At 40.6% G+C, this 25,418-nt stretch overlaps 1 protein-coding gene across 8 annotated transcripts in view; it reads left to right on the top strand.

The window, feature by feature from the left end:
- The first annotated feature begins 2,336 nt into the window (after window positions 1–2,336).
- The window catches only part of Baldspot (elongation of very long chain fatty acids protein baldspot), a 25,155-nt gene continuing 2,073 nt past the window's right edge, over window positions 2,337–25,418 (top strand). The window contains exons 1-3 of one of the 8 annotated variants that reach the window (XM_022853073.2): window positions 2,337–3,620; window positions 3,857–4,751; window positions 21,072–21,257. In XM_022853073.2, coding sequence (XP_022708808.1) covers window positions 4,729–4,751; window positions 21,072–21,257 — 209 coding nt within the window. In that variant the 5' untranslated portion in view covers window positions 2,337–3,620; window positions 3,857–4,728. Of the gene's footprint in view, window positions 4,752–21,071; window positions 21,258–25,418 lie in introns of all 8 variants that reach the window. The other 7 variants (XM_022853062.2, XM_086973123.1, XM_022853116.2 and 4 more) reach the window with 7 other exon arrangements.

Here is a 25,418-nt window from a genome sequence, read left to right as displayed (position 1 = left end):
TTTGTAAGTTTTGTAAAGCTATATATTCGAGATATCATTCTTGCTCGTATAACTTAATCAAATTTTAATATCCAACTAGTTAAACGTACTCGTACATATGCACGGTCATACCTGGAATTTTTGGAACATAAAGAATGTTTATACAAATATGTGTAGAAGAAGTAAAATGACGTATAGAAACACGTGTGGGCCAAACAGATTAGAATGTTACCCTAAACTAAAATAGTGTTTCTTTGTGCGCCAGAAGGTGCGATCTAGAAAGAAAATAATGATTAGTTATTATTATTATTATTATTATTATCCATTAATTAATTAGTTTAAGAATAAGAGTAGGAGTAAAAGTTTGTGCCTAGGTCATTTCCTGTTATCAATGATAGGTATTGCAAAATGTAGGCCAGCTAAAAAAAAAGTTTTAGCTCGAGTTTTGCCCATATCTTGTTACTAGACAAACGCTAGCGTGCCGCTAGAATACCTTCTAAATGTAATAATTTCTGTAGCTATTTTAAATAAATTTTCTAGCTACGACATGTACTTTAGTCTCAATCCACAAGTGTAATGAAATCTAAACAATATGCACCTTCCAATAAATAGCACTTGGTTATTGCGGGTATCAACGTAATTTTCTATGTTATATTTAATGTGAGAAGACTTTTCCTGAAAAAATAAAAGAGTTAAAGTTCTGTAGTTTTTGACCTGCATTATGTGCGTCAGCTTAAAATCCCCCGGTATCACAGCCGCGTACAGATAAGTGACGTAAACATCAGACCGTAGAAAGCGGTCTGGTTTATAAGAAGTGTCTTGACATTTTGTAGAATCCGAAAAAAGGTGTGGCAGGCCCTCCTCTGTTCCCCTTGAAGTTAAATTAGCACTAAAACACGTACTGACGCATGGCCAGAGTCAGAAAAATAAGTATAATTTTCATTGGGGTTATTGCTCCCCAGTCAGAAGACGCTGGTCAACGTCCCGTAATATCACAGTAGTAAATAGTGTATGATCTCAACACCTCTCAACAACAAAAGTCCACACCTACTTTTAATTAGGTAGAAAATTAATATAACATCGATACGGTGAAGCTGTAAAGCCGTTCTTACAAGAAAGGAATGACAGATACGAGAGTATGTCCTTGGTCTCTGTTTAATTATTTGTTTATTTGTTTTCTTTAGCAATCACAGTGAGGCTTAGTAGAATATTGTTCTTTACCAGATCTTTGCAATTTAAAAACAAGAAAGTCTAGGCAAAATCGTTCATTATTTGTGCTAAAGAAGACATACTTTCTTTATCTTTGGATTGCCGTCTCGTCGCTGATATATCTCGCTGAGATTGTCCATCGAGTGTTCATAGAGTAATTAGGATCCGGGTTAAAGTGTCACTATTACGAAAGTTTCCAATGTTTACCAGTCATAAAAATTCAATGCATACGTTCAATTAAAGTCGTACAGCTGGGCACAAGTTGAACATTCCTGTAATACGTTATCGACATTCAATCGAAAGGTGTGGTATCGAAGAGCAACATTTAGCATGAATCTTTTTTTTCATTTTTTTTTTTCTAATTTTAGCATTTTAAATAAAACTAATGTTTCCAAACGAATAGAACGATATTACTTGTCAATAAATGTCATCGACTCTAAATATAGGTATTTCGAATACATGGGACACAGAGGTTTTAGAGCATGCAGTGCTATTTTTAATTAACAGTTCACTTTATATCGATTCCTTACTATTTAAATCTGAAGCGTATGTAAGTAAGAAATAGGATTATACTAATTTAAACTCTTTCAATTTCTCGAAGACACCCCATATAAAAGGCAGAAAAAGACAGCCTACTTTGTAACACAGACGTTTTTGTTCTTTACCAAGCTCCTGATATATTCTACTTGCGAACAGAAGCACATTTTCTACTTTGCTTTCACTATCTGTACTTCTCCTTTTCAATATTTTTCTGTCTGGAGCGAGAGACGTTAGTTTTACGGAACTCTTTTTGGATTTTGTTTGTTAATTTGTAGTACCAATGTAGATTTTTTTAATTTCTTTTTGATGCTTTGTCGACAGGATCAAGAATATTATAGAACTCGTATTTTGCTAGTAATTTTCCTTGTCCTTACGATAATTCGTCCTGATTTCTCAGAGTGCTTTTGCAGCGTTTTTCTAAGAAGCCTCCACTGACAGCGATTTGGGAAATTTCATTTGATGCTAGTTATACACGGTGAAAGAATTTCCGTCCGATTTTATGTGGGGACCAAATTATTTCATCAGTTTGGCAGTCTAATTTTTCACTAGTATGAATAGAGAAAATAGAAAAAAAATGTCAATTTGAGGTGCGTGCATGTAAGATCTAGGATCTCAAGCCTTAGTTTATTAGTTCAAATCTACGAGGAGATAACCTTCGCTTGTTTTTCGTAAATTGCTCCAGGTGTTTTAGGAGTTAAGATACTGTTTCAGATGGCTCGCGGTTTCTTCTAACACAAAACGAACTGTAGGTTTATGCCCGGATTCGAACCTAGACCAGCTCACCGACTGTCTCTTAGTTTACTCGGTAGAAATGTTACCCGCTGCGCTTTTACGGGCACTAAATTCATCGTCCAGCTATTTAGCCAGGCATCCAGTGCCGTATGTTTGCGCGTCACCTTCTCCCAGCCTCGTCGGCTGCCCTCTCCCTTTTCTAGGTCGCCTGCTCCAGGCGGCTCGCATGAGAGCGCCGCCGCCAGAACGAACCAAAGATAGTGTCAGCAATTCACCGCCGACTCACCCGGAGTGACGTCCTGCTTGTCTACCCAAGCTCCCATCATCTTGCAGCAGCAACAGCAGCTACCGCTGTTTTTTTCCCTCTCGCACGACCCGCGGCTCTCCATCTCCTTCTTCTCTTCGGCACCACACTTTCAGCGTTGGCGGCCACCATTGGCGTGAGGGTTCCACTGTCCAATGCGTCTGGCCTGTGGCTGTTCGAGTGTCTGCTGCCGCTGCTGTGAGCGCGAACCGCAATTGATATAGAAGCGACGACCGCCGTCATCTATCAATCGGTTGGTTAGTTCGTTGTTTGTCGTTGGTCGCCACAACCGCCGCCGCCGCGGCCGCCGCCGCCGCCGTCAACTCGCGCTTTACTCCTATTTAGCAGGCGGCTGGCTAAATTAGTGGTCGTGTCAAACTTTATCTGCCGGCCGGTACTCGGCTTACGTATAAGCTGACGTAGGAACGAAACAGCAGCTTTTGTGTGTCTCTGCTAAACGTTGATTGATGCTGAGACCAGTATTGCTGCCTTAACAGCAGTCAAAACATTAGCAACAATAAGCGACAATAGCATAGCGGTCAGCACTTCACCGTTCGAACACTCCAACCAGTCAGCCAGAGGCGTGGATCGACATAGACGAAATAACACAACGGGACAGCGCTGCTTAGCTGATAGTACGCGTTGCATTGGAAGTGTCCTCGTGGGAGCCACCCGGTGTGCAGGCCCAACCGGTTCCTGTAGACATCGTCGTACACAGACAGGAACATCCAATATTCTGGCCTATTCTATCCAGAACCGCTGTGCACTGTGTGTTGGATTCTGTAGCAGGAGCTTTTTGGATAGCGATACGGCACTAGTATCAGCAGAAGAAACTGTCTTGCTTCTGGCTATTTGGGTAGGGAGCTTGGTCCGAGTGGAGCTACCGCGCTGGCACCCTATTGCTACTAGATGAGGTGTAGTAGTGGTCATTGTGTGGAGTGGCAGTCAGCGTTTCGACCCTATGCTTCGTGTTCTTTTGTTTTTGGAGCTGTTAGAAAGCTGAGAGCTTTTGTCATCTGCTAGCTTAGTTCATTCTACTGTTATTATTATTATTATTGTTGTTGTTGTTGTTGTTGCTGTTTGTTATTCTAGTTCGTTCCGTCATTAGCAGAGCGTGTCAGCGCGCGCCGCGGCTGAAAGAGGACGGACATTCAAAGTAAAACGGAGAAACACGCTGGGTAAGCTAGACTGAAAGCTGATTGAAAGTTTATTGCCACGAGGAGTTAGTTAGTTCGCCCCATAGATACACATCTGTATCTTGAACACGACAAGGAAAACATCGGATCTGCGGACACGAGTGGAATCGCGAGGTCAGTCAGTGAAGTTCAAGGGCAATACAACAATTGCGTGAGAAGCGTGCACTCATGAAGTGTTAAGTATTTCGATTTGCTTAGGTTATTGATTCTTCTCATGTGAAATCTGGAAATCACGCAAAATCTTCTGGAAATTAGCTAGAAAAAACGTGCTCTCACTTAACTCTGTGTATTGTCAATACTATCTAGATCGAAGTTTCAACGGGGCTGGTGAGTACAATCTATCAGTGCTTTCAGTAACATTCTCCTCACGGATTCACCAATAAACAGCTGACAGACAACTGCTATTACGTTGAGGCCACTATTCAATAATAAGCTGTTATTGTTATATCTCAGTGAAAGTGAACGATGCCATTAATACGTTAAACGATCTGTATATAAACTGCAGTAGAACTGGAAGAGGACAACTGCGAACTCGCGCGAAACTTACGGAAAAACGGATCTGCGACACGTCAGTGTGCTGTCTGATACTTTGGTTTTATAATATTACCCTGCGTTGGGACAAATTAAAAAATCAGTAAACGCAAAGAATACATTGTGGCTCAAATATTGTCAGATCCCCACTAGCAGTACGGTGCTGCAGACGTCGCCTGTATAATAATTCCTCGTTGACAAGCGCCTGACATCGACTGGATTTCAATCGGTCTCATCATGCTCGACTATTGTGATCCACTGTAAGTGTTCTCTTTGCTATATTATTATAGATCAATGAACTTCCTTTGTTGATTCAGGAGGGGATTTATAGTATTCTTGTTGAGTATATACAATCGTTTGAAAAATTTATTCTCCACACAAGCGTACTTCACTCATCGGTAGGAAAAACTTTCAACCTACGTAGCATGGTTTTCACTATAGGACGTAATTCTCGTCAGCGTAGCTGTTAAGTCGTTTACGTATAAATGGATCAGAGCGAGTAAACGCGGTCCGACCCAGCCAAAAAGGTCTTTTCGAGTTACATCTTGTGACATGAAGTGCAACGAGAACTTCATTTGTGTTCCGTTATTTATAACGCATAGGCCGATATTCAAACTTGATGTCACTACCAAAGCTATGGTGGCATCGGTCATGTCATGAATAATTTCCTGTTCGCTGTTGGTAAATCTGACATCTTACGCCATGGTCGACTCTTGGGTGAAGTGTTTGTATTTATTGTATCTCAGAATAATCAGAAAAATTGAAATTAGACAATGGCTAATGTAGTTTTCTTCGGACCCAATCGGCGTCGAAGTGTGGACGTAGTGATTATGGGATCTTGTTAAAGAAATAGGAAATGTATCAAGTTCGTAGAATAGAGAACAAGTCTTTGACACCTTTCGGGTAACCTCAAAGTTTAGCCGTTGGAGTTCTGTTCGGAATTAGCAACCAGCCTTCAAAAAACGTACTAGTTTTTACCCAAACGTCGCGCTTGTTTGCTGACAAATAAAATTAAGCAGTTAGTTATATAATGTTAACGCGGCTTTATTCGTATGACAATTTCAAACAGTCATACCGAGCGTTACCACCTCATTCCCCTCCAGTTGAATTTGGTTCGACTTTGTGACAGCTTTTTTTTAGGTAAACGGTTAGACACCAAAGTAAAACATGAAATATTTCCAGCGAAGCATTGTGCAGGTTCGACTGTACTTAGGGCGTCTCAACTTTCAAGTTTATACGTTTTTTTTATACTTTTATTTCGGGGGTGTGTGCACGTCTTTTTGGCTAGTTGTCGGGACGTGAACTAGGTCTCACTGGGCGAACTGGCTGTGACAGACGCCGAACCCCGTAAGCCAGAGTCTGTGGCCGTTTAAAAGGTCTATAGATAATCACGCATGGAGAATATTGGCTGGGAACTGTGGGTCAGCGGGTTCACTGTAGCCTCGCTTTCTCAAATCGAATGAAGTCCGCTATAACCACGGGTTTTACTTCATCTAATCTTCCGGTAATTCGGCACCACTACATACCGTCCTATTACGGCCAACGTTTCGGTATCCCGTTCTATTTCTGGCAGGTCGCTGATATCAATCTATTGCTTTCTACGTGTAGCCTTCTTGGGATGGCGATGGTGTCACATGAAACAGTTGTTTCGGAGTGCCGACGTAATCTACTGACAAGCGTCCGTAACAGTGTTGTCGACGCTTGACAAATCGATTGGGAGATTTGGTTGTCTAAAAGTGAAGATATTACCAGTCTTTCCTTTATGTAAGGTGCAAAAAAAAGCAAGTGAAAAATTCGTCCAATTCAGGCGCTTGTCCAGCTCCTTTTAACCACCAGATAGACACTTCTTTGCGGAACTTACTGGGTCAAAGAGGTAAGCGTAGGCGCTCGAGATAACCTTGTTTCCAGCTGACCGGCCATTTCGTATTCGTTATTTAAAGAAAAAGCGTGCCCGCTATACGAAATTGGCAAGTTGGATGTTATTCCAACATAAAACCGTATCATCAGATACAATTGTGACCTATGAGTGAAGACTATCGGTTGAGTAGACCGGTACGCCGGTGGTTTGTTTGCGGACAAGTGGGGCCCTTTGCATAGAGTACCTCCATAAATACATCGTTTAAAAATTTTACACGTAGCAAATACCAATGCTAAAATGCACACAGTTTTTGAAACTTATGTTGAGTCACCGACTACACCATTATGTAGGCCATCCAGGGATGTGCGGAAACTACGAAAGTAGTCAAATAGGCCCAAAATGCTCGTGGCTCTTTCATATCCTAATTTATACCAGTCCAAATCTTTACTAATTAGGACTACAAACTGTTTGGATCATGAAGCTGGCTTCCCCTTGACCAGTTAACATAGTCTTCTGGTTCGGCCATTCTCGTGTAGAAGTGTTTCGCATAATATCGTTGATCATCAGCAAGTACTTTTTTTTTGCGGGCGTCAATATATAAGGCGTTGTATCGGAACGCTTTTGAATGCTGTGGGGGAATGCGCGCTGGGCTGGACTTTTTCTGATTTATGTTTGACGATAGCGATCGAGACCGCAGAAATCTTAGAGTAGTCTCTTCAACGCAAATCAAAGAGCGCATTGAAAGCTGTCGGCCATACAGACCAAAAGATGTTACCACATCATCATTCTTAAGTCGTAATGGACTGTTGTGTGAAGATTTCAGTGACATGTACGTTTAACGAATTGGCAAGGTTGAATCCTCACTTGGTGGAGACGCAAGCCTGCACCGCATAGTATGTCAGGTCGAAGTGGTCTGCTGACGTTAACTCCTTTCGACATGAAGTCGTCCCTGAGTAAAGCCAGGAAAATAAGGCCACAGCAACGTGAGACTGACCTCTGCGTGTCTCTTCACCTGAACCAAACTCGCATCTGAAAAATCGCGAGCAACAGCCGGGTGTTTAATTAGCAGCCTATAAACCATATAGTCTTCTGTGGTGAATGACTGAGATTTTCAACGCTCTCTTGCATCATGCGGCAGGGATGGGTTCAGATGACGAGTCCAATTGTAGATCGACCCCGCTAATATCCGCAGGCGAGGCTAATTTCCCGATACGCTCAACCGTTTGCAACAACAAGTTGTATTGTTTAGTTAGAAGTTGCAGGTCTTAAGCCCGGCTTCTTTTCTAGAATTGCTATGGAATAACTTGCTCCTTTTTGCCTTCGTTCTATCCATCAATGACCTAACAAGCTTTCCAAAGCGCTCATTAAAGGTACCTTCGTTTTCGTCGCAGCATACTGATAGAAAATAACTGTTATAACAGGTAATAGCAGGCGTTTTGCGGCTGCAAAGATCTTTAAACGTTTTCACTGTATTCACTAACGCGCGTTTAGCCCCGAAACAAGTAAGCCCATTTCGTCGTTCTTAAAAACCACAGCTAGCTATTGTCAGCACTAACTAACTATGGGCAAACGATTTACCAACTAACTAGCTTCATACGCACTGGGGTGTTACGGATGCACTAACAATTGCGGTTGGATTTCGCACTACTTTGACGCCCCTTCTGTGACGAAGCTTTGAAGTTACGTTTTTGATTCTGCAGAAGAACTGGAAGACTTTTAAATCCCTCAAAATAACGACTCTGGCAGGAATGCAGTCGGTAGGACGATCCTTTCATAACTCGCTTCGAACGGCTAAGTTCACATTGTCATATACCCAATGCGCTGGGATATTGTTAGTGATAAATAAATAAACTGAATATAAATTAATTAAAATATCGCGAAGAAAGAAGCCGTGGCCTTTACTTATTCAAACATCCGGCTCTTATTTATAATCGAAGCTATAAATTATCCCGTCCATGCCATTTGATTTGTAGGTCCATTGGAGATAGGGTCTGGTATCACCGACGGGCCAACTGTAACGAAACCTCTATAGAAGATTTAGGCATTTATGTCTAAATCTACAAATGATCGCTCACATTCCACGCTGAGTACAGCTGCAAAAGAGCGTATTCAATTCGGTAAAGCAGGCCGACAAATGCAGAATCATTCATCTCAATAATGCCAACTCGGCTTTAGGGATGATGGTTGTTAAGATCGACGTTCACGAAACTATAAATTCAAAAAAGCACACCACGGCGTGGCCTATTCAAATACCTTCGTACAGATTGTCCTACCATAGGCCATGAAGTTCCCAAACACCAGACGCATCTGGCATTTAGCGGACCTCTAGCAACCACCCACTATTTGTCTCTGTGTTAGTGTATTTCGAGATGAGCTTCGTTCAACTAATTAGCAAAAAGTAACTGCTAAGTGTCAGTGAGTAAAATCGATTAGTTTTTGAAGAAGAAACATTAAAAGCCAGTGGGATCCCTTTTAAGCGCGTTGACTGGCCGGCCGGCAGGTAATTGTCCAGGTTTTAATTGACAGTAATGGCAAACGCCTACTCATTTATTGTAACCCATATTGTGGTGTTCGCGTTCATGGCTTCGACGGCGATTGCTCCGCCATCAGTGTCTCGTTTTAGTGCGAAGCTGCCTAGCGCAGACGTGTCTGCCCCACCATTAATTTCGTTGAAGGGCTTTGCTGTAGATGCTATGAAACCATTGATCCGTTGTTCAGAATTGTCACCAATGTCAGGTAGGGCAAACTTCGATTTCGAAAACGATGGTGTCTGGGATAACGGCGATAATGACAAAGATAAGGCATCGATAAAACTCTGCGTCTTGCACTTCACGAATTATACTACGCCGCAGCTGGACGGCTCAGTGTCGAGTCCTTCTGCTGAAGACATGGAGAATCCTTCAGGGAAATTTGAATTGCTCCATTTTATGGAACCAATACTATCGATTACGAAGGGCGAACTGGCATCCGAATCCAATATCGTGGGATCGAAATTTAAGTCGGATAATGTGGAACCATTGCATGATCCTGTAGGACCAATATTACCTATCGATGGCCGTGACTCGCAGTCATTTCAAATGCATCTGACAGACGATCTTAACGAAAAGATACCGCCCTTTAAATTCATGAAACTAACTAACGAATTGTCACTGGAGCCTTTGCAATTGGTTCAAGACCCTAAGAGCGAAGAGTTATTGCATAATTCAGAGGAGTCAGTATCAAAAGTTGATAGCCATAAACTGCACGCGTTTCCCGTGTTTCTAGCAGACGAAACTGAAAGTGGCAAAGCGTCGTCCGAATCCGTGAAACCAAAAGAAAAGTCTGAGAGTGACGATTTGTCATATGATTCTCGGAGACCAAGATCGACTATTTACGGTAACGAGCGTCAATCGTTTCCCAGACATCCAAGAGACAGACTGTCGATCGAATCGACGGAACCAGGTGGCACTATTAACAGGTACGAACCGCCATCCGAGCCAACGAGACCGAGACCCAAGTCTGATAATGACAAAAAGCGATTCGAGCCCATGGCATCTACGTTTTCAATCGATATTATACGCGTGCAGAACAAGAGCGTCGACCAAGGATCTGATAAACTGCCGTCGTCATTTGAATCACCGCGTGAACGCTGGCAGGATTTCTATAGGCCGATCGAGCATGATAGTCAACTGCAAGTGCGTTTCGAAAAATACCCAAAAGCGCTTACAGAGCCGTCAAGAACTAACTACGTTATCAATATTCCGGGATGTAGATCGTCTCACATGCTACAAAATCATTTCGCCCAATCGAGAAATAAACTCGCCATGATACGAAGCATAGTCATTGACCGCTCTAGGGTCCCTTTTTCCACACAGCGGCTAGGCCAAGCAAAGGCACATGTCATGCCTATGATGAACGTATCAGTTTGGCCAGCAAAAAACGTACTCAGCCAAATGTCCAATTTAAAGCCTGGCAAGCCAGACATAAGGCCGTTTTTGGCGACGCTCTTGGGCGTCAGTCCTCAAACCAACTTCTACGGAGCCGGCATTGCTGGCGGGTTAAGCCAACAAGACATTTCCTCGGCAGCAGTAGCTAGTTGGGTCTGATGTGGACTCAGAGCCAATATTTGAAGATGATAGGTGGACGAAGCTGTTCCTCCAACGGATCGCTGTTTTTTATTTCTATACAATAACACGCGAAGACGACAGACGGATATGTCAGTGTTTTCAGTATTCATCAGTATACAAACAACCACATCATAACCTCATACCGTTGGGTATATCAGTACTACCAAAATCGTTAATTGAACTACTACTGTTTCTAATACTTGAACACGTCTTAAAAGAAAGACCACAGAAAAATCTAAACCTGCTAAGCTGGATAGCTGATTGATTATGAAGCTTGATTATCAAGTATTATATATCAAGTGTATCCTTAATCAACTTTAACTGATGTTAAGAGAAAACTGAAGTTGTCCTTTCTGGTGTTGGTCATTGACACTTGGACGTCAGCAATACGAATAGCGCTGACAAAAGTCTTTAATACACTCTACTAATGATAAATAAATCAATGACCAGCTCGTTCAATGCTGGCAAATTTTATGGTGCAGTTATATTTACCTAATGCTCTATAGAGACAGAACAGACGACGAAATGATGGGTTATTGTTGATTTTTTTGGAGTTGTAAAAGGTATCAGGTCTGGACTATTATGCCGTTAGTTGTCAAAACAATACAACTACCCAAAAGTAAAAGTATAATAACAATGCTATTTTGTTTTTGCTGCCCTTATTGTTTATAAATCAAAATGAATGACAACTTGGAGAGATGTTAATTTTTATCTGGCCCGCTTGATAGGCAAAGCTTGATCATTTTCTAGGTATGTCTTCTGGAATCATCACAACTAATAGGCTATTTATCAATATTACCGCCGTAATGTACGTCGTCACTCGATCTGGCAGTTTCGAAACAGAATTTAGCGGTTTTTAATGGTTCGAAGATGGCGTGCAGTACGGGCGTATTCATTCAATACACAAGGCCGCTAAAACCTGGATGCTATTCTTGTTTACAGGATATCAGCCATATGCGTGTATATATATTTTTGCATGAACGTGCAGGGGCGGAGCAGATTTCGGGCAGTTTCGATTTGATTTAGCTTTTGTTGCCTCGTTTGATTCTAGTTTCTCACCAAATATAAAAGATGTGACGTATCAGTGTGTTGTAAAGCAAAAACCGTTGTTAACCGTAGCAATGGCCACGGCTATCGTAGCGGTGCTGGGAAATACAATGGCCGAAACTGTGGCCAGCGGAAAAGTTTTCCCGCGATATGACAGCGAACGACAGTGAATACTGTACAGTGTTGTGCCGTTGAAGCCTATATAATTCGTACTTTTACCTATGGTTATAAGAATCGCGCAATAAGCGGTCAGCAGCCGTCAAACTTAATAGGTCAGTATAAGTCAAGCTAAAATCTGTCTGGGGTGACCACGCTTTCTACCGCGGAGCTGAAAAATTATCCTTGCTAACCAACTGATCAAAAAACGCGACGAGACTGCTCTACGAAGTCAGTCCAACAGAAACATACATACATACATACATAATCGCAATAGAAATAAAAGCCCGCTAAGGGTAAACTTCGTGTGTGGGTCAATCGGAGTTGCTGCGCTGGCTATAAGAAAAAAAGCCGTTAGCAAGGTAAAGGCCGTCGCGATTTCGCTCATTTCAGCATTCTAATAGAATATGATGTTTATCCGCGTCGACTTGTTCAAATAAGAGACATCTACCATCTTCGTTTTACTGTGTGAAGATTCATCAGCGGCACGCTAGCTTCAGGCGATCAAGGCAAAGGTGTTGATGGTATCTATTTCTGTTAAGTTTAATCGAAAAGTTAAAATTCGGTTAGGACTGTCATACATACATATATAGATGCAAAAAAAATGTATATTTTTTGTGGAATTGCATAGAAAAATGGCAGCAACATAAGTCGTCGAGTTCGTGTAAAAAAGTTCACAATCTTGGTGAGGATTCGTCCAATGAATGAAAAGATTACATAACAGCAAACTGTAAAGTTTCATTCTGTTTTCCGACATGCTTAGCATGTGCTTTTGTTCACTTACCTTTAGGGCAAACAGACTGCTATATATATATATATATATATATATATATATATATATATATATAAAGCTTAACGAATCCTCATCCTGCTGACATGTATTCTATTGAGACGGGCTAAGATGGAGTCGTGGTTTACTTATCACATCCCATACGACTAGTGGCCCTAAACCAAGTTACTCAATCTATGATGATAACGAAGTGCCCAGCGAATTTCAAACATTTGGCGCAAGCGATTTCAGTAGTTGTTGAGGCTGTCAAGTAGGAAAACAATGAGTAAGGAGCGCGCTACTATTCCCGCAGACATACACAATCATAAACCTCTTAAGTTTATATTATATAAACTTAAAAGGTCGATGATTGTGCTGGCGGCATATTAGTTAGCAAACGTAGGATAGATGAACTGCAATATCAAAGACGCCGGAGATGTCGATCTTGACGAATGGCTTTCAATGAAATTTAAGGGACGCAGTTAATCTGGCGGACGCAAGGTTTTTGGAAGTTTAATAGACGCATTTTCGTGTTAGACGTGTAATCATAATTTTCCACTGCGTGGAAAACTCCCCCTGGGACAAGTCAAGCTATTGCGAGCGTGAAAAATCGCATTTTACTCAGATTATCTTGCCGTTGGATCAGTCAAGCATGCTAATTATGATGATCTCAAATGATGCTAATTATGGAAATTGCTCCAGCTAATAATCCAGCTTGGTCTCCTAAGCACCTTGTGGTCCAAAGTAATTGTCAAGCACCCGAATTGCTTGCGAGTAATTTTCCTCCATTTATGATGACTGCAATTTTGTTACATAAATCCGTTATGACGCCAACACTGTTGCTGTGTTCATTTACGCTGTCTCGATAGACAAATTTTATCTACATACAGAACAACGTGGAAGGCGATGAGACTCTGGCAAATACTCAGAGAAGTTCAGGATACTGCTTGAAGGGTTTTGTGTCGAACGTTTGGGTGAGCTCCCAATAATCCCGTCAAGGGTTTGACAGTCCGATAACAAAGTATACTGATTTTTCCTGAGCAAAAAACTGTCGAGCCATTACCACTATGCCATATTACCGTAGCGCTTTACGTACGGGTAAATGATATAAGCACACTTCAAATATTTGAAAATACCTATGACATGTCCTAAGTATAATAATAACATTAGTCTAAATATGAGCTACATGCCTTTTGCCAAAAAAATTTTTGCCAATTTTATAGACTTTTGCAAAAAAAATGTGCCCTTGTGTAAGTATTCGAGTGGGAGGCAAATTATCGTTGTCTGACGATTAGCATGTGTCATTGCGCATTTGCAGTAAGGCTACTGATTTTCCAGTATCCTCAGCGTATAATGGCTACCGGATCCTTGTAATCGGGTGACCGCTTGTAATCCGCTTAATAATTGTAATTGCGACCACAGATCCCCTAAGTAAAGCAATAACAGTATGTATTATGATGATGAGTTGCATGCACAGGCAGAACCGTGGATTTAGCGGAGAGTGAGAGAAAGCCTGCGTCTGTTGGCCTCAGTTCTCCCGGAAGTGGCCGTAGTGAAAAAAAAATCCTATGTAATCTGTCTTTTCGAAACAAACGTTACTGTCGACGATTGTGTACAGTTGTTTCTCTCATCGCACGAAAGGGCTAAGTAAACTGGACGGAACTATGTTATTAAATAATGTTACAGTGGTAATATTCAGTAGCTGCGCAGAGCCTTGTTTTGTCCGTTTTGCTGCTTAAGGCAGTTTTTTTTTTTTTTTTTTTTTTATCTTCGGGTCGAATAAGACTAGAACAGTAATTACTGTTGTGACGAAGTTAACGAACTCCTATCGTTGAGCTTAGATCTTCATGATGGTCGTGTTGGTAGAGATTTTGTTGATTTTCGAAATCTCAAAAAATCCTACTTGCTAGTTAGTCTACATGCGCTATTCGGATACGAGACATATTTTGCAATGTCACCATTTACAATGTATACGTTACATGATAGGAATCCTTATTTGGGTATGATATATTGGCCTTTGGCAATCTACCACAGCTAGGGATCACAGCTTTTGCTATTGTGAATGAACAGCACCTTCGAATTTTCCATGATCGTATAGTATTTGCATCAGATGGTTATTATATCAATTCAAAGATTTTTTTCTTTCGGATTAAACAGGCCCCTATTACAAATGGGTTACGAGCTAGCAGTCGAAAGACCGTTTTGCCTTAGTTGGAAAACATAGGCAATAGATCACGTGGACATTGTACCAGACAAATGGCGTCCAAGTGCGTCAGTGATAAGGGCATTACTATATATACATTCGCCATCCATACAAATGCAATTGTTATTGCTTTATTTTTTCGTATAAGATAAATAAGCTACAGATGGTGTGATTGTCCCCTTTGCCATCAAGTAGTTGCCGTGACGATGCAGTGGTGACGTTTTTGCCTGTCAAATTTAGAATGCATAGAGCTCTAGGTTGAAAACCCGGCGTCGGCACATGCCATCTTTTCGCGTTGAAAACGAGCTATGTCAGCGATGCTTAACCAAGGTCGACGTACTTTACAACCCGAAAACACTGAGGTGTAAGAGTTGAAGCCGATTAAAATCATTGTGTAATAAGAACATTGCAAACCACTTGTTGTACTACCTGTGGACTGTGAAACAGTATGTGATCAAAGGTTTAACAATGTCACAGTTTCTATAATAATTCACACGTACAGGCGCTGCCCTGAGCGTGAGGTCATTGATTTTTTTATTTCGCCCGGACACAGTAGAGAATTTTACTTTTCGAATTTGTTTGACATTTCTAGTGCATTGGTCAATTTGTCCTCGCTGGTAACGTCGTGGCTGTTTTTTGGAAGGTGCCCTATGGGCGAGCTGGCGTCCAACAGCAGAACTCGTTGTTCTCGACTCTCGTGATAAGGCCACGGCTATCCTTAGACAAACAAATTTCGTGTTTTCGGCTACGCTTTCGTGTGCTGAAGATATTATGCCTGTTGTGCTTAACCTAGCTACCATATGTTTCAAGTTTTTCCTGCGGTTTTATGATCGTTCGTTACGCATTTCGTCTGACGGTTCCCATTCCCTTTCAACCTGAATTCGGCCGTAAGTCATCTCTGTTCATCAAACAAAAACGTTATCACCCAACCATCACGGCAATCTAGATAGTGATGGCCGCTCGTGCTAACGGAACTGCTTAGAAGAATAGAGCGTTCCCGTCTTATTATAAATATATACATTTGTGAATTCCAATATTGTCCAGATGTCCATACTGGACGTACTGATTCCATCTCGTCTGACTATATATTTTTCGTACGCACGGACGATTCTATCCATCTGAACATTTTATTATTTTATCACGGTCACGGACACAGCAGATTTCGTCGTTTCCGACAAGTCAGTATGATCATTATCAATCAATAACTATCAATTTATACGATTCTTTTCCTGCCTTTACGGCTAGGGTACTCTTATCCGCTACATTCTACATATAGCATTAACAAATTATAGAATCATACAGAAAAAATTCAGTTGTGATTAATGTTCATATTGTATAAGTATCTTTATTTATTATCCTCGTGTCCTTGCGTGAAGATAATCCTTCCGTTCCGGAGTGAAACATCAGTTATAGAAGCACATCATGTTAATGTTGGTTTCATGCGGCGTCATGAATCGTCACCGAAAGGTTCCGGGCAATTCATAGAGGCGTTGACAGGCGACGGATATGACTGGCTGTTTATGAGAATACTAAATACGACGATAATATAGGCCAGGCCCTTACATACGTACAGAATTAGTCATCAAAAAAAGATATATATATATATATATATATATATATATATATATATATATATATATATGAATGAACCAATGAAAAGAACTGCAGACCCAATAGCAAAAATTCAATGCAGTTGTTTTTTGCAGTATATACAAATTATGGTAGTATGTTTTTACTCATAATTGAGTATGGCTATGGTTTTCTTTATGTCGGCGCTGTCACTTCTCATTAGATTGATGTTTATGCCATTAATATAGTATTATTATGTGGTACAGCCTTCGCCGCGAATCGTCGGCTTATCTAAGGACAGTACTAATAAAACAAACAAACAAACAGCGTTCGAACATTACGATTCTGTATGTAAGATCCTGCTTTGTACAGAAGAGGAACTTGTCCTTTATCGTGGAAGGCTCCTGCTACCATTATAGAACAATTCGATGTTATTATCAATAATCACTATGCGTGCCTATGTATGCACGTATATGTGTGTCCTACAAAGGTAAATGTCGTGCTCATTTAGGCAACGGTCATTTTTTTTTATACACACAGAATTCATGAAAGATATTAGCGCGGAAGTCTATAAGTACGCAGGGAGTTCGCTGCGGCGTCTATTAATATTCTTCGCGACGTCTTTAACTTTGGATCACTTATTCGAGCGGCGGCTGTCTTCGTTTCGTGGTGACACGTGGGGTTTAGACACACTGTTACCTTATTTATATGACAATTTATGGCAGGGACGTCAGCAAAACTGGTTCACGGCCTGGCCAATTTAGAACTTTCGCAGGTAGAAGCAATGAAACGAAAAGTAAAGCTAAAAAAATTGAAACAGCAATCTCCAACTGTTCGCCTAGCTAATTTTCGTAGTTTAGGCTCTAGTTTACAGGTAAAAAAAAATCGGCTTGTTTCAAAGACGGAGAGCATATATCGTATGCAATGTGCAATGCGTGTCATTAACATCAGTCTAGATATTTGCTGAAAAAAGTCACCAAAATAACATAACACTATTTGCTTTGGATCTAGTTTTCAATATGTATTCATGTGTTTGACCGCGGCACCGTATCATTACGCTCGTCGGATAACATTTTAGATACGAACGGCATGTTAAGAACCTCTATCTACCCTTTGCCAATCGTGGAGTCCGGGTCGATAATGATCTTATCTTAATCTAAGGTTACCCTTTATATGAAATGTTCTTCGTATTCGAACCAATGAACATAGTAGGTTCGAGTGTCAAGCGCCCGGCTAGTGGCGGCTCATGTTCTCGATCTAATCTACGAAGACTTTTGATGTACAATTCTATTTGCGGCTGTCAGTTAGAAATTTCTGCCGCGGAGCTATATCTATCGTAACACTATGGCACGTATGGCTACTGCAGTGTTTGGTACGATACACCAACATGCGATAATGTAATCTGATCAAGGAACCTGAAAATTGATATCGGGTCAAACTGGCAGGGTGCTCATTGTTCATATTTGCATAGAATATCCCTTTGATGGCATAGACAGTGGTGCCATAAAACTCTGTAATACTGAGCCATCATTGTCATTCTTCACTCAGATATCACTGATTTGTCTATGCAGCTCAGTGCACATGAATTTGCTTAACGATTCTGCCCGTAATGGCAATCGGCACGCCTCGTCACAGGCGGTTATGGCTATGGGACTGGTAAAACGGGAAGCAATTACACTGGCTCTATTGTTAATCGACGTAGTCCCTTCATCAGCCAAGCTAAGCTAAGCTAAGCTCGCTTGCTGATACTCGCCGCTGTAGGTCATAATAGTCACTGTGCGAATAGTGACTAGCTCTTCTACCGCTCGTAGGCCCCATAGGGACTTAATACTAGTACTGAGCTATCGTTATCGTATGAAGCCCTCATTGAAAATGACGATTACGGTTCTGTCCATAGTGCCAGTGATATTTTCCTCTGCAGCTCTTCAAGGTCACGGCCATATCGCCATTATGCGTGTGGTCAACCATTGTTGGTTTAAACGAAGCGTACGCGGGGGGGACCGTCGGTTGACGCAGGCGCGTATGCGTGGGAGCATCACTAATACTAGTTTGGCTACTGGGACTGCCTTTATCCACGCTGGGAACGCTACCAATTAACTATTTGGTAAAACGGTGCCCTCTTTGTAACTGCATAGACAGAACACATGGCCATCAGGTGTTTGTTAGGGCAATTAGCGCCAAACTTCTTTCATATCACAGTTCGGGAGCCGCTGTTCGGAATTGGAGTGGGAAATCTGAAAAGAATTGGAAAGCAGAGGCGAATGCCTTGTGTTTGTTATTTATTGCTCAGGGAATATATTAGCGCGGCTTTTATCATTTATCGTACGGTCATGAGACCATGAAATTCGCGGGAAGGCATGGTACTTGGCTAGAGAAAAGCACAGCCAGCTTGCCGTTCCCTACTTAATTGACCTTTCTTTGTTCGGTTGGATTTACCCTTTCGGCAATTCCAGAAAGAATTTTATCCTTCGGCCCTACTTCAATTCATTGGATTCTCAATGTATTACTTGATTGAAGAGTTCCAGAGCGATTAGTCTGTATCTTATCTTCGACAGCAGTCATATCCACCTATCTAACTGCCCGTAATTCTTGTCGTACGCGTCGGGATTTTAAGCGCCCAGAAGTTATACGCAATCAATGAAGCACGAAACTGCGTTTCCGGCATTTGCTTTATCCGTGGCGACTTGGTGACAAACTGTTTTACAACTAATAGCTGCTTTTCTTTCAGCGAAAGTAATGGAGCGGTGACAAAATAGGGGGCGCTTGGATGCATTAAATGAGCGGAAGGAGGAAATATTCTTTATCAATATCACCTTTCTAACCATGGCCATGACTGAGTTGAATATCCCCTTATGTTCGAAAATTGTTTATTTTCAAGACGCTTTAATTCCACGTAGTGTCGTTACTGTAGTTAATATAACAAAGGCACCTCGGCTTGAAGTACGGGCTTCAGTATTTAGTCTTGTACGACTTATCGTAAATACGTTTTAGAAAAATATCCGTATCAAAAAGGTGTTGCCGAAATTGAGAGGGCTTTTGTCTTAGGTTTAGACGATCATTCAAGCGGAAATTCAAACGCTGTTAGGAAAAATAGTACTCGGCCATATTGCTAGGAAATGATTAAAAAAAAAAAAAAATAGCAATTATACTAGAAAGCAGAATAGTTTTGCTAACAGTATTCGAATCTAAGAAAAAGCAAAAATGAGACGAGCAGTCTTCTCATATATAATGCATAACGGACTGTCGAAAAAGTATTTATCATTTGAAAATTAAAATTGAAGCAGATATTTCTGATATCTTCGAATAATATGACTGAAGTAAATATGCGCTATACCACCTTTCCACTGACGCTGCGACCTTATCGATGTATAACTGCTGTGATTTTTGGCAAAAAATTGTGGCACGCAATTTTTGCATCCCATTATTTAAACAAAATTAACTTTATTTATTAGGGGTATCCCGTAAAAAACAAAACAGAGATAGTGATTTGATAATGCAAGACCTGGACTATAGGATCGACATATTAAAACTTTCCATTGATTTTTTTTTTTAATTTTTGCTAAATAGTAAAAAACGTATCTGGTCTGACATCGTTATGGCTCGTTTTTTCAATGGATTGTCATAATTTTGTTCGTTGTTAACGGTAGCGATTCAGAATTGACCGGTTTATTGAGCGACAACAGTCCACTTCCTTCTTAGTCTCACTGGGCAGATAGTGTTAGTTTCTTTGGCGTCTTCTTTGCCACAGATCGTAGAGCTTCTTATATCGTTCATATAGAGTATAGTTTCTTCTTTATTTAAACGTTATTGTCGTCATTATATGATCCGTTTTTCGTCATACGTAATCAGTTGAGTTGAAAGTAGTTCGATTAGCTAATTTCATGTCGGCCTTGTATAAATTTTGCAGCGATTCATCGACTTTTTTTGTAATTAATCGACGACTACTTTTTTTTTAAAGTTCTTTTAATTTAAAAAATGAAAAACTGCAATAGAATCATCTTGTGCCTTCTTTCGATAACGTATCTTGGCCATAAATAGCACCATTCTTTTCATGCGCCTAGACATCACGTATGGCCCTACCTTAACAGAACTGTAAAATGGCGAATTTTTGCAGAAATTTATCTAGGTAAAGCCCGAATGAAGATGTCACCCAACAATGTCAGCAGAGCTGCCACTGCCGAAATCTCAACTTCCAAATGACACAAGTGCCAACCCGCACGATTCATTTTACCTGAGATATTTGACTTTAGAACTAGTTAATAAGAAGAACAGTCAATAGTTATTCGGTAACCCAATATATATATATATACAGATCAACTCAACCTTGCCCCGATTTAAGTATATCAGTTGACGCTACCGGTAACGGCGCCACGTTATCTTAGCTTAATCATTGATTTGCTAAAGATAAACAACTGTGTATGTGTGATTGCTGCTCGCTTTTGAATTGACCCTTAGCAATTGTTGTGTAACCAATATCTTTGTAATTATGTCTAAAAGATGGTGAAACTCCGCGAAAAGTCAACCGAAATTGAGCCAGCGGCTCTTTTCAGCGCGCTAATTGCCATATATCCAGTCGACATCCTCGGTTGTTCCCGTGTTTACTATCGAAATGTCTCTGTCTGCTCTAAGACTCGTTCAGGGAATAACTCGCATGTCGATCTGATGAAACCTGAACGAAGTCGGTGCCATACACAGAGATTTACATTGCATTTAATGGCGCCAAAACTGTTCGGTGGTGTGAATAACCCAAAGTCGCTAAACGTTTTTTTACGTATGCAGTTACAAGCATCTATAAGTGCTTAATTTTACAACTGCTGAAAACTTACCAGTATGTTCTAACATTGTTCTTTCCATGTCTGTTTTGAATTACAGAAACGCGACGTGCTTTGTTGACAAGTCAGGAGTAGACATTGCCACCGTTAAACCCCAGTACTCGTTCCTGTTCGAGTTCGAAGAACGCTTTGACAAAAATGCCAATCGGCTGTGGATGCACCAGAATTGGCATACGTCATTTTATTGGGCAGGGCTATACGTTGCCCTTGTCTTTGGTATTAGAAGGTAAATTGAGTAAAACTTTTTTCCCTTGTATATAGGTTGGGTCCATTTAGTTGATGTTGCGATTTCGCAGCGTAGTGCCTGTTACGGATTGGATCAACTTTAAACGGTACGTCTTGCACGTGCATACGTACCCATATGTGCCACAAAGAAGCACAACAACGTCACGTTAGATAGATGCTGCTCAGGTAGGTTCAACACAGTGTACGGGTTTAGATTTAAGCGCGAATTTTTCTTGTTAAGGCAGACTCTTATGTCTGTTACAGAATGGGCTAATTATATCGGAAAATGATGACACTGACAAGTGATTGAGAAAGTACGTCGTTTTAAGACACCTGGACAGATTTGCTTTACTTTTTACGTCATTCTCCATAATTCGATTTTAACCGAGCACCACCTGTAACCGCACGCTGACCGTCTTGGTAAAGTATATACAGTCTGTCTAGAGTGGTCTGCTGCCCTTATGTTCTTCCCTTTTTAACCGCCAATTTTCTTGTGGCGGAATAGAGACCCGATGTACAATATATTTACGTTCAGATAGATTGGGTGGGGTTGTGGCGAATTCGAACAACTAAACATACAAACAAATCAAATAGACAAATAAAACAGACTAGAGTGGTCTCTGTGCCACAAGCACCGTTCAGAATTCGTCTCAATGAAATCATGCCGTGTACGCATATTGATGGAGCCCTAATCAGTATTTTATATTGCAGAATCTTATACCGAACGTTCAAAAGTGTAGCGAGGCTATTTTTCGGTAGCTAGTTGTTGGCTTTTTTGTTTTGTCGCCTGTTCAAGACAGAAAACCAAAGTAAATGGCGGAGAATGTTGCCCCAAATCGAGACATAAAAAGCAGCTTGACGAATCACGCTTTTTGATTCACATATATACTACTGACTGCCGTTGTATGTTTGCTCATCTGTTTGTGTCTTAGGAACAATTCTAGCAAAAACTATATTGTTATTTTGATAAATGCTAAGCTCTATTTCGGACGCATGCATCTGGTGCACCAGGGAGATTACGAAGAACCAGAAAATAACCAGGATACTAGTACTAGTAATACTACTAGTATATACCAACAAATATCAAAAATATTTCTTTCTTAATAATACTGGCAATAGAAAAATTCTTGCCCTTTATATGTCTACCAATAGTTCTTCATTATCGCTATCGAAAAATCTGCCAGTAACAGGTTATACCTCCTTCTCGAACTGCCATTAATACTTAATCATTGTGAATAGCCAAAATTGTATCATCGCTCACAGGTCGACGCCTAATTTAACTAGCATTTTCCATTATACTTTCGCTGTTCTGCCGCCGCAAAGAACCGCTGTTCACCAACGGTTCTGAGAGCCTTTAATTAGTTGTTTTTTTATTCTGGCTAACGGGCAATATTTTTCGACGGCCTTTATCTGTTCGGCCATCTTCATGATTATTTCCTGATGAGATTTTTATTGGCCTGTCGAATGACGCCAACTTACGTACGTTACCTGTACGATAGCGGTACGCTGTCGAACGTTTGGCGGCGTCACGAGCCATTAGGTAATCGAGAGCGACGTTTCATTTATAACCGGTACCAATAGTGGCCGGCCAGTGACAATTTCATGACATTGCCCCCCCAACTGTGCTATCAGCAAGCATAGCCATTGGTGGTCATTATTCAGCTGTTTTAATCAATGAGTATATAAATTTGAGTCGTCGAAAAAATCCCATTTAAGGTTAACAGGAAAGTTAACGTTTAGGTTCATGTTGAACGTGCCTGGTTTTCCTATCGTGTTTGTAGAATGTCACCTATCTAGTTGTATAGGCATAAGTTCCTGTTCGGAAGAAGGCCACTCACGGCTCTCGTCACTTCTATTTGAACAGAGATTCAGTTGATATTATGCATTTTAGTATTGGCCTGATCGCTCTGCTGTGTATAGGGGTTCTGCTATCAGCTCAGATGAATTTGTTGACACTGCCAACCGAGGAAAAAGCGCTGCCTGATCAATTTCGAAGATAATATGGGTATCAGCGCTTACAAACTTGATTGACACTGCTAAAGCGACCGATATGGTGGCCTAAACAGTGATTGGCCAAATGGAGTGCATGTCGAAGCATAACCAGTCAGTGGAGTTCTAATATTAAAAGACTGTGAAAATTATAATCCGATCGATTTTTGCTGAATGGTTGCTCATTAGCTATCTTCTGCAAAATTGCATTTTGTTCAAAGTAGTCTATAATACATAGTATGTGCTTGTTCAGCTTGGTATCTATGGGTGTTATGGCTGATTATCTAGTATTGTCTCTTCTGGGTTTACTAGTCTGTCCTACTTATTAGCATGATTGGGTAAAGTCCTTGTCGCTGACACGGGGTACGGTGACCCAGTCTAACAGCTTCACGAGCAGCGATACTTCATTTTTGTCCATAAACACATGCATACATCTGCTGAAATGGTTTGCTTTTTTTTTGATACGAATATAGCTATTGATTGTTCTACGTAAGTATAATATCCACCGTTTTCAATTTTTCTTGAAATTTAATTATTGCAACGTCTAAAATATATGACGGAAATGAATAATTTGACAATGTAGACTTGAATTTACGTACGGTTAGCAAACCGTACTGGCTTTTCCAAGGCGACAAAGGACACAGCGATTGAACGCGACACGATTCACATTTGGTTAAATCGATGGGTTGTTTTTTTTTTACTTTTTATTTTCGACGAAGGGGGCTTTTTAGGACCAGTGTTAAACTATTATGTCCATAATAGTACACGTTCATCTGCTGCTGATAGCGTAGGAGACGATACATATATAATATTTTTCACTTTTTTAGGGCTCCTGATTCTCTCTGCGGATTTCCTATGCATAGTTCGTTTTGTGTTTCTTATGAAAGCCTTCGAGGCAAGCCTTTGTCCTCTTAAAACAATTTATGTGCGTCACGACTATATCGTAGCGCTGTATCTGGTTGGCATAGATGACAAAACGAGATTTCTATGGTTGTTTTAGATTTTTAGACAGTGACGCGTTTCCTAACTGCTTTTAATACGGAGTGTATAAATGTGACCCCATGAAAGCGCCAGTGCTAACTAATGGTTTGCTATACAGACTGATTCTACACTCACTTCTTATCTACTAATTCCTGTTTATTTCTCGGAATATTCGAGACAAAAGGTTTATGTCAAAACTCTGATCTACCTATTTATAAATGCTCCGACAGGCGCTGTTGTCTACTCCAGGGGCGTTTGATCTCGCAAAACCCCTGTGGATAAGAAAGTCGACTTGCCATTAGCGGAACGGAATAAAAATCTGTACAGCTAATTATATTGGGTGCTTCAGTACGAGAGAGTAAATTCTACATTTCGATGTGATTTTTACCTCCAGTCCCATAGGAGATAAATTAAAATGAATAAAAGGACCTTGTGAGCTATCTATTAAAGCTTCCAAATGGTAACGAAGCTGAGACGATGATATGGAGAAGACCATAAGAAATTTGTTATAATATTTATTATCATTGCCTAAACTCAAATATATCAGACATTGTTACTACTAATTCGCCCAGGAGCCAAACACGAAGATGACTATTTCCGTTGCCATTAATCAGTACCTTTTCGAAATCTTCTTCAAAATGCTCATTGAGCACAGTGTTACTGGGTCCGGATTGAGAGGGCGTCATTTTTAATTTGAGGATAGTCTGAAGAATTACGTCATAAAGCTCATTTCATATACACATATATACAACATTACCACCTATTACTATGACAAGTTAAACTATATCAAACAATCTAGGAAACAACAAGTTTCCTTTGGTATACTCTCCAGTAAACGGTATCTCCAATCAATATTTTCGATATGAACGTCATGGGGCGACAGTGGCGTCGAAGATTTTGACTGGCGTTTTTGGATTAGAAGCGCGTATCCTATTTTTTCAACTTGTTTTCACTGATTCCTTTCGATCGCATTGAGACGCTGTTTTATGTTTGATAAGCAGCTAGTTAAAATAAATCGTTAACCAATAAATAAATAGTTATTGCTGCAGGCACGTATTAGGAATTGATGTAATTAGAAGAGAAGGCAAAATAATTAGTTTTATGTACGTTGAAATAGTGCATACCATAAAAACATTGTCTAAGCGATGTACGTCAATATCAAAACGTATATTGAACGCTTTGATAAAATTAT

The sequence above is a fragment of the Varroa jacobsoni genome, unplaced genomic scaffold, assembly GCF_002532875.2.
Source record: "Varroa jacobsoni isolate VJ856 unplaced genomic scaffold, vjacob_1.0 scaffold_182, whole genome shotgun sequence".
In the NCBI taxonomy this organism is placed as follows: domain Eukaryota; kingdom Metazoa; phylum Arthropoda; class Arachnida; order Mesostigmata; family Varroidae; genus Varroa; species Varroa jacobsoni.
Note: the sequence above shows the minus strand (reverse complement) of the source record. Positions and strands in the feature narration are given on the sequence as shown.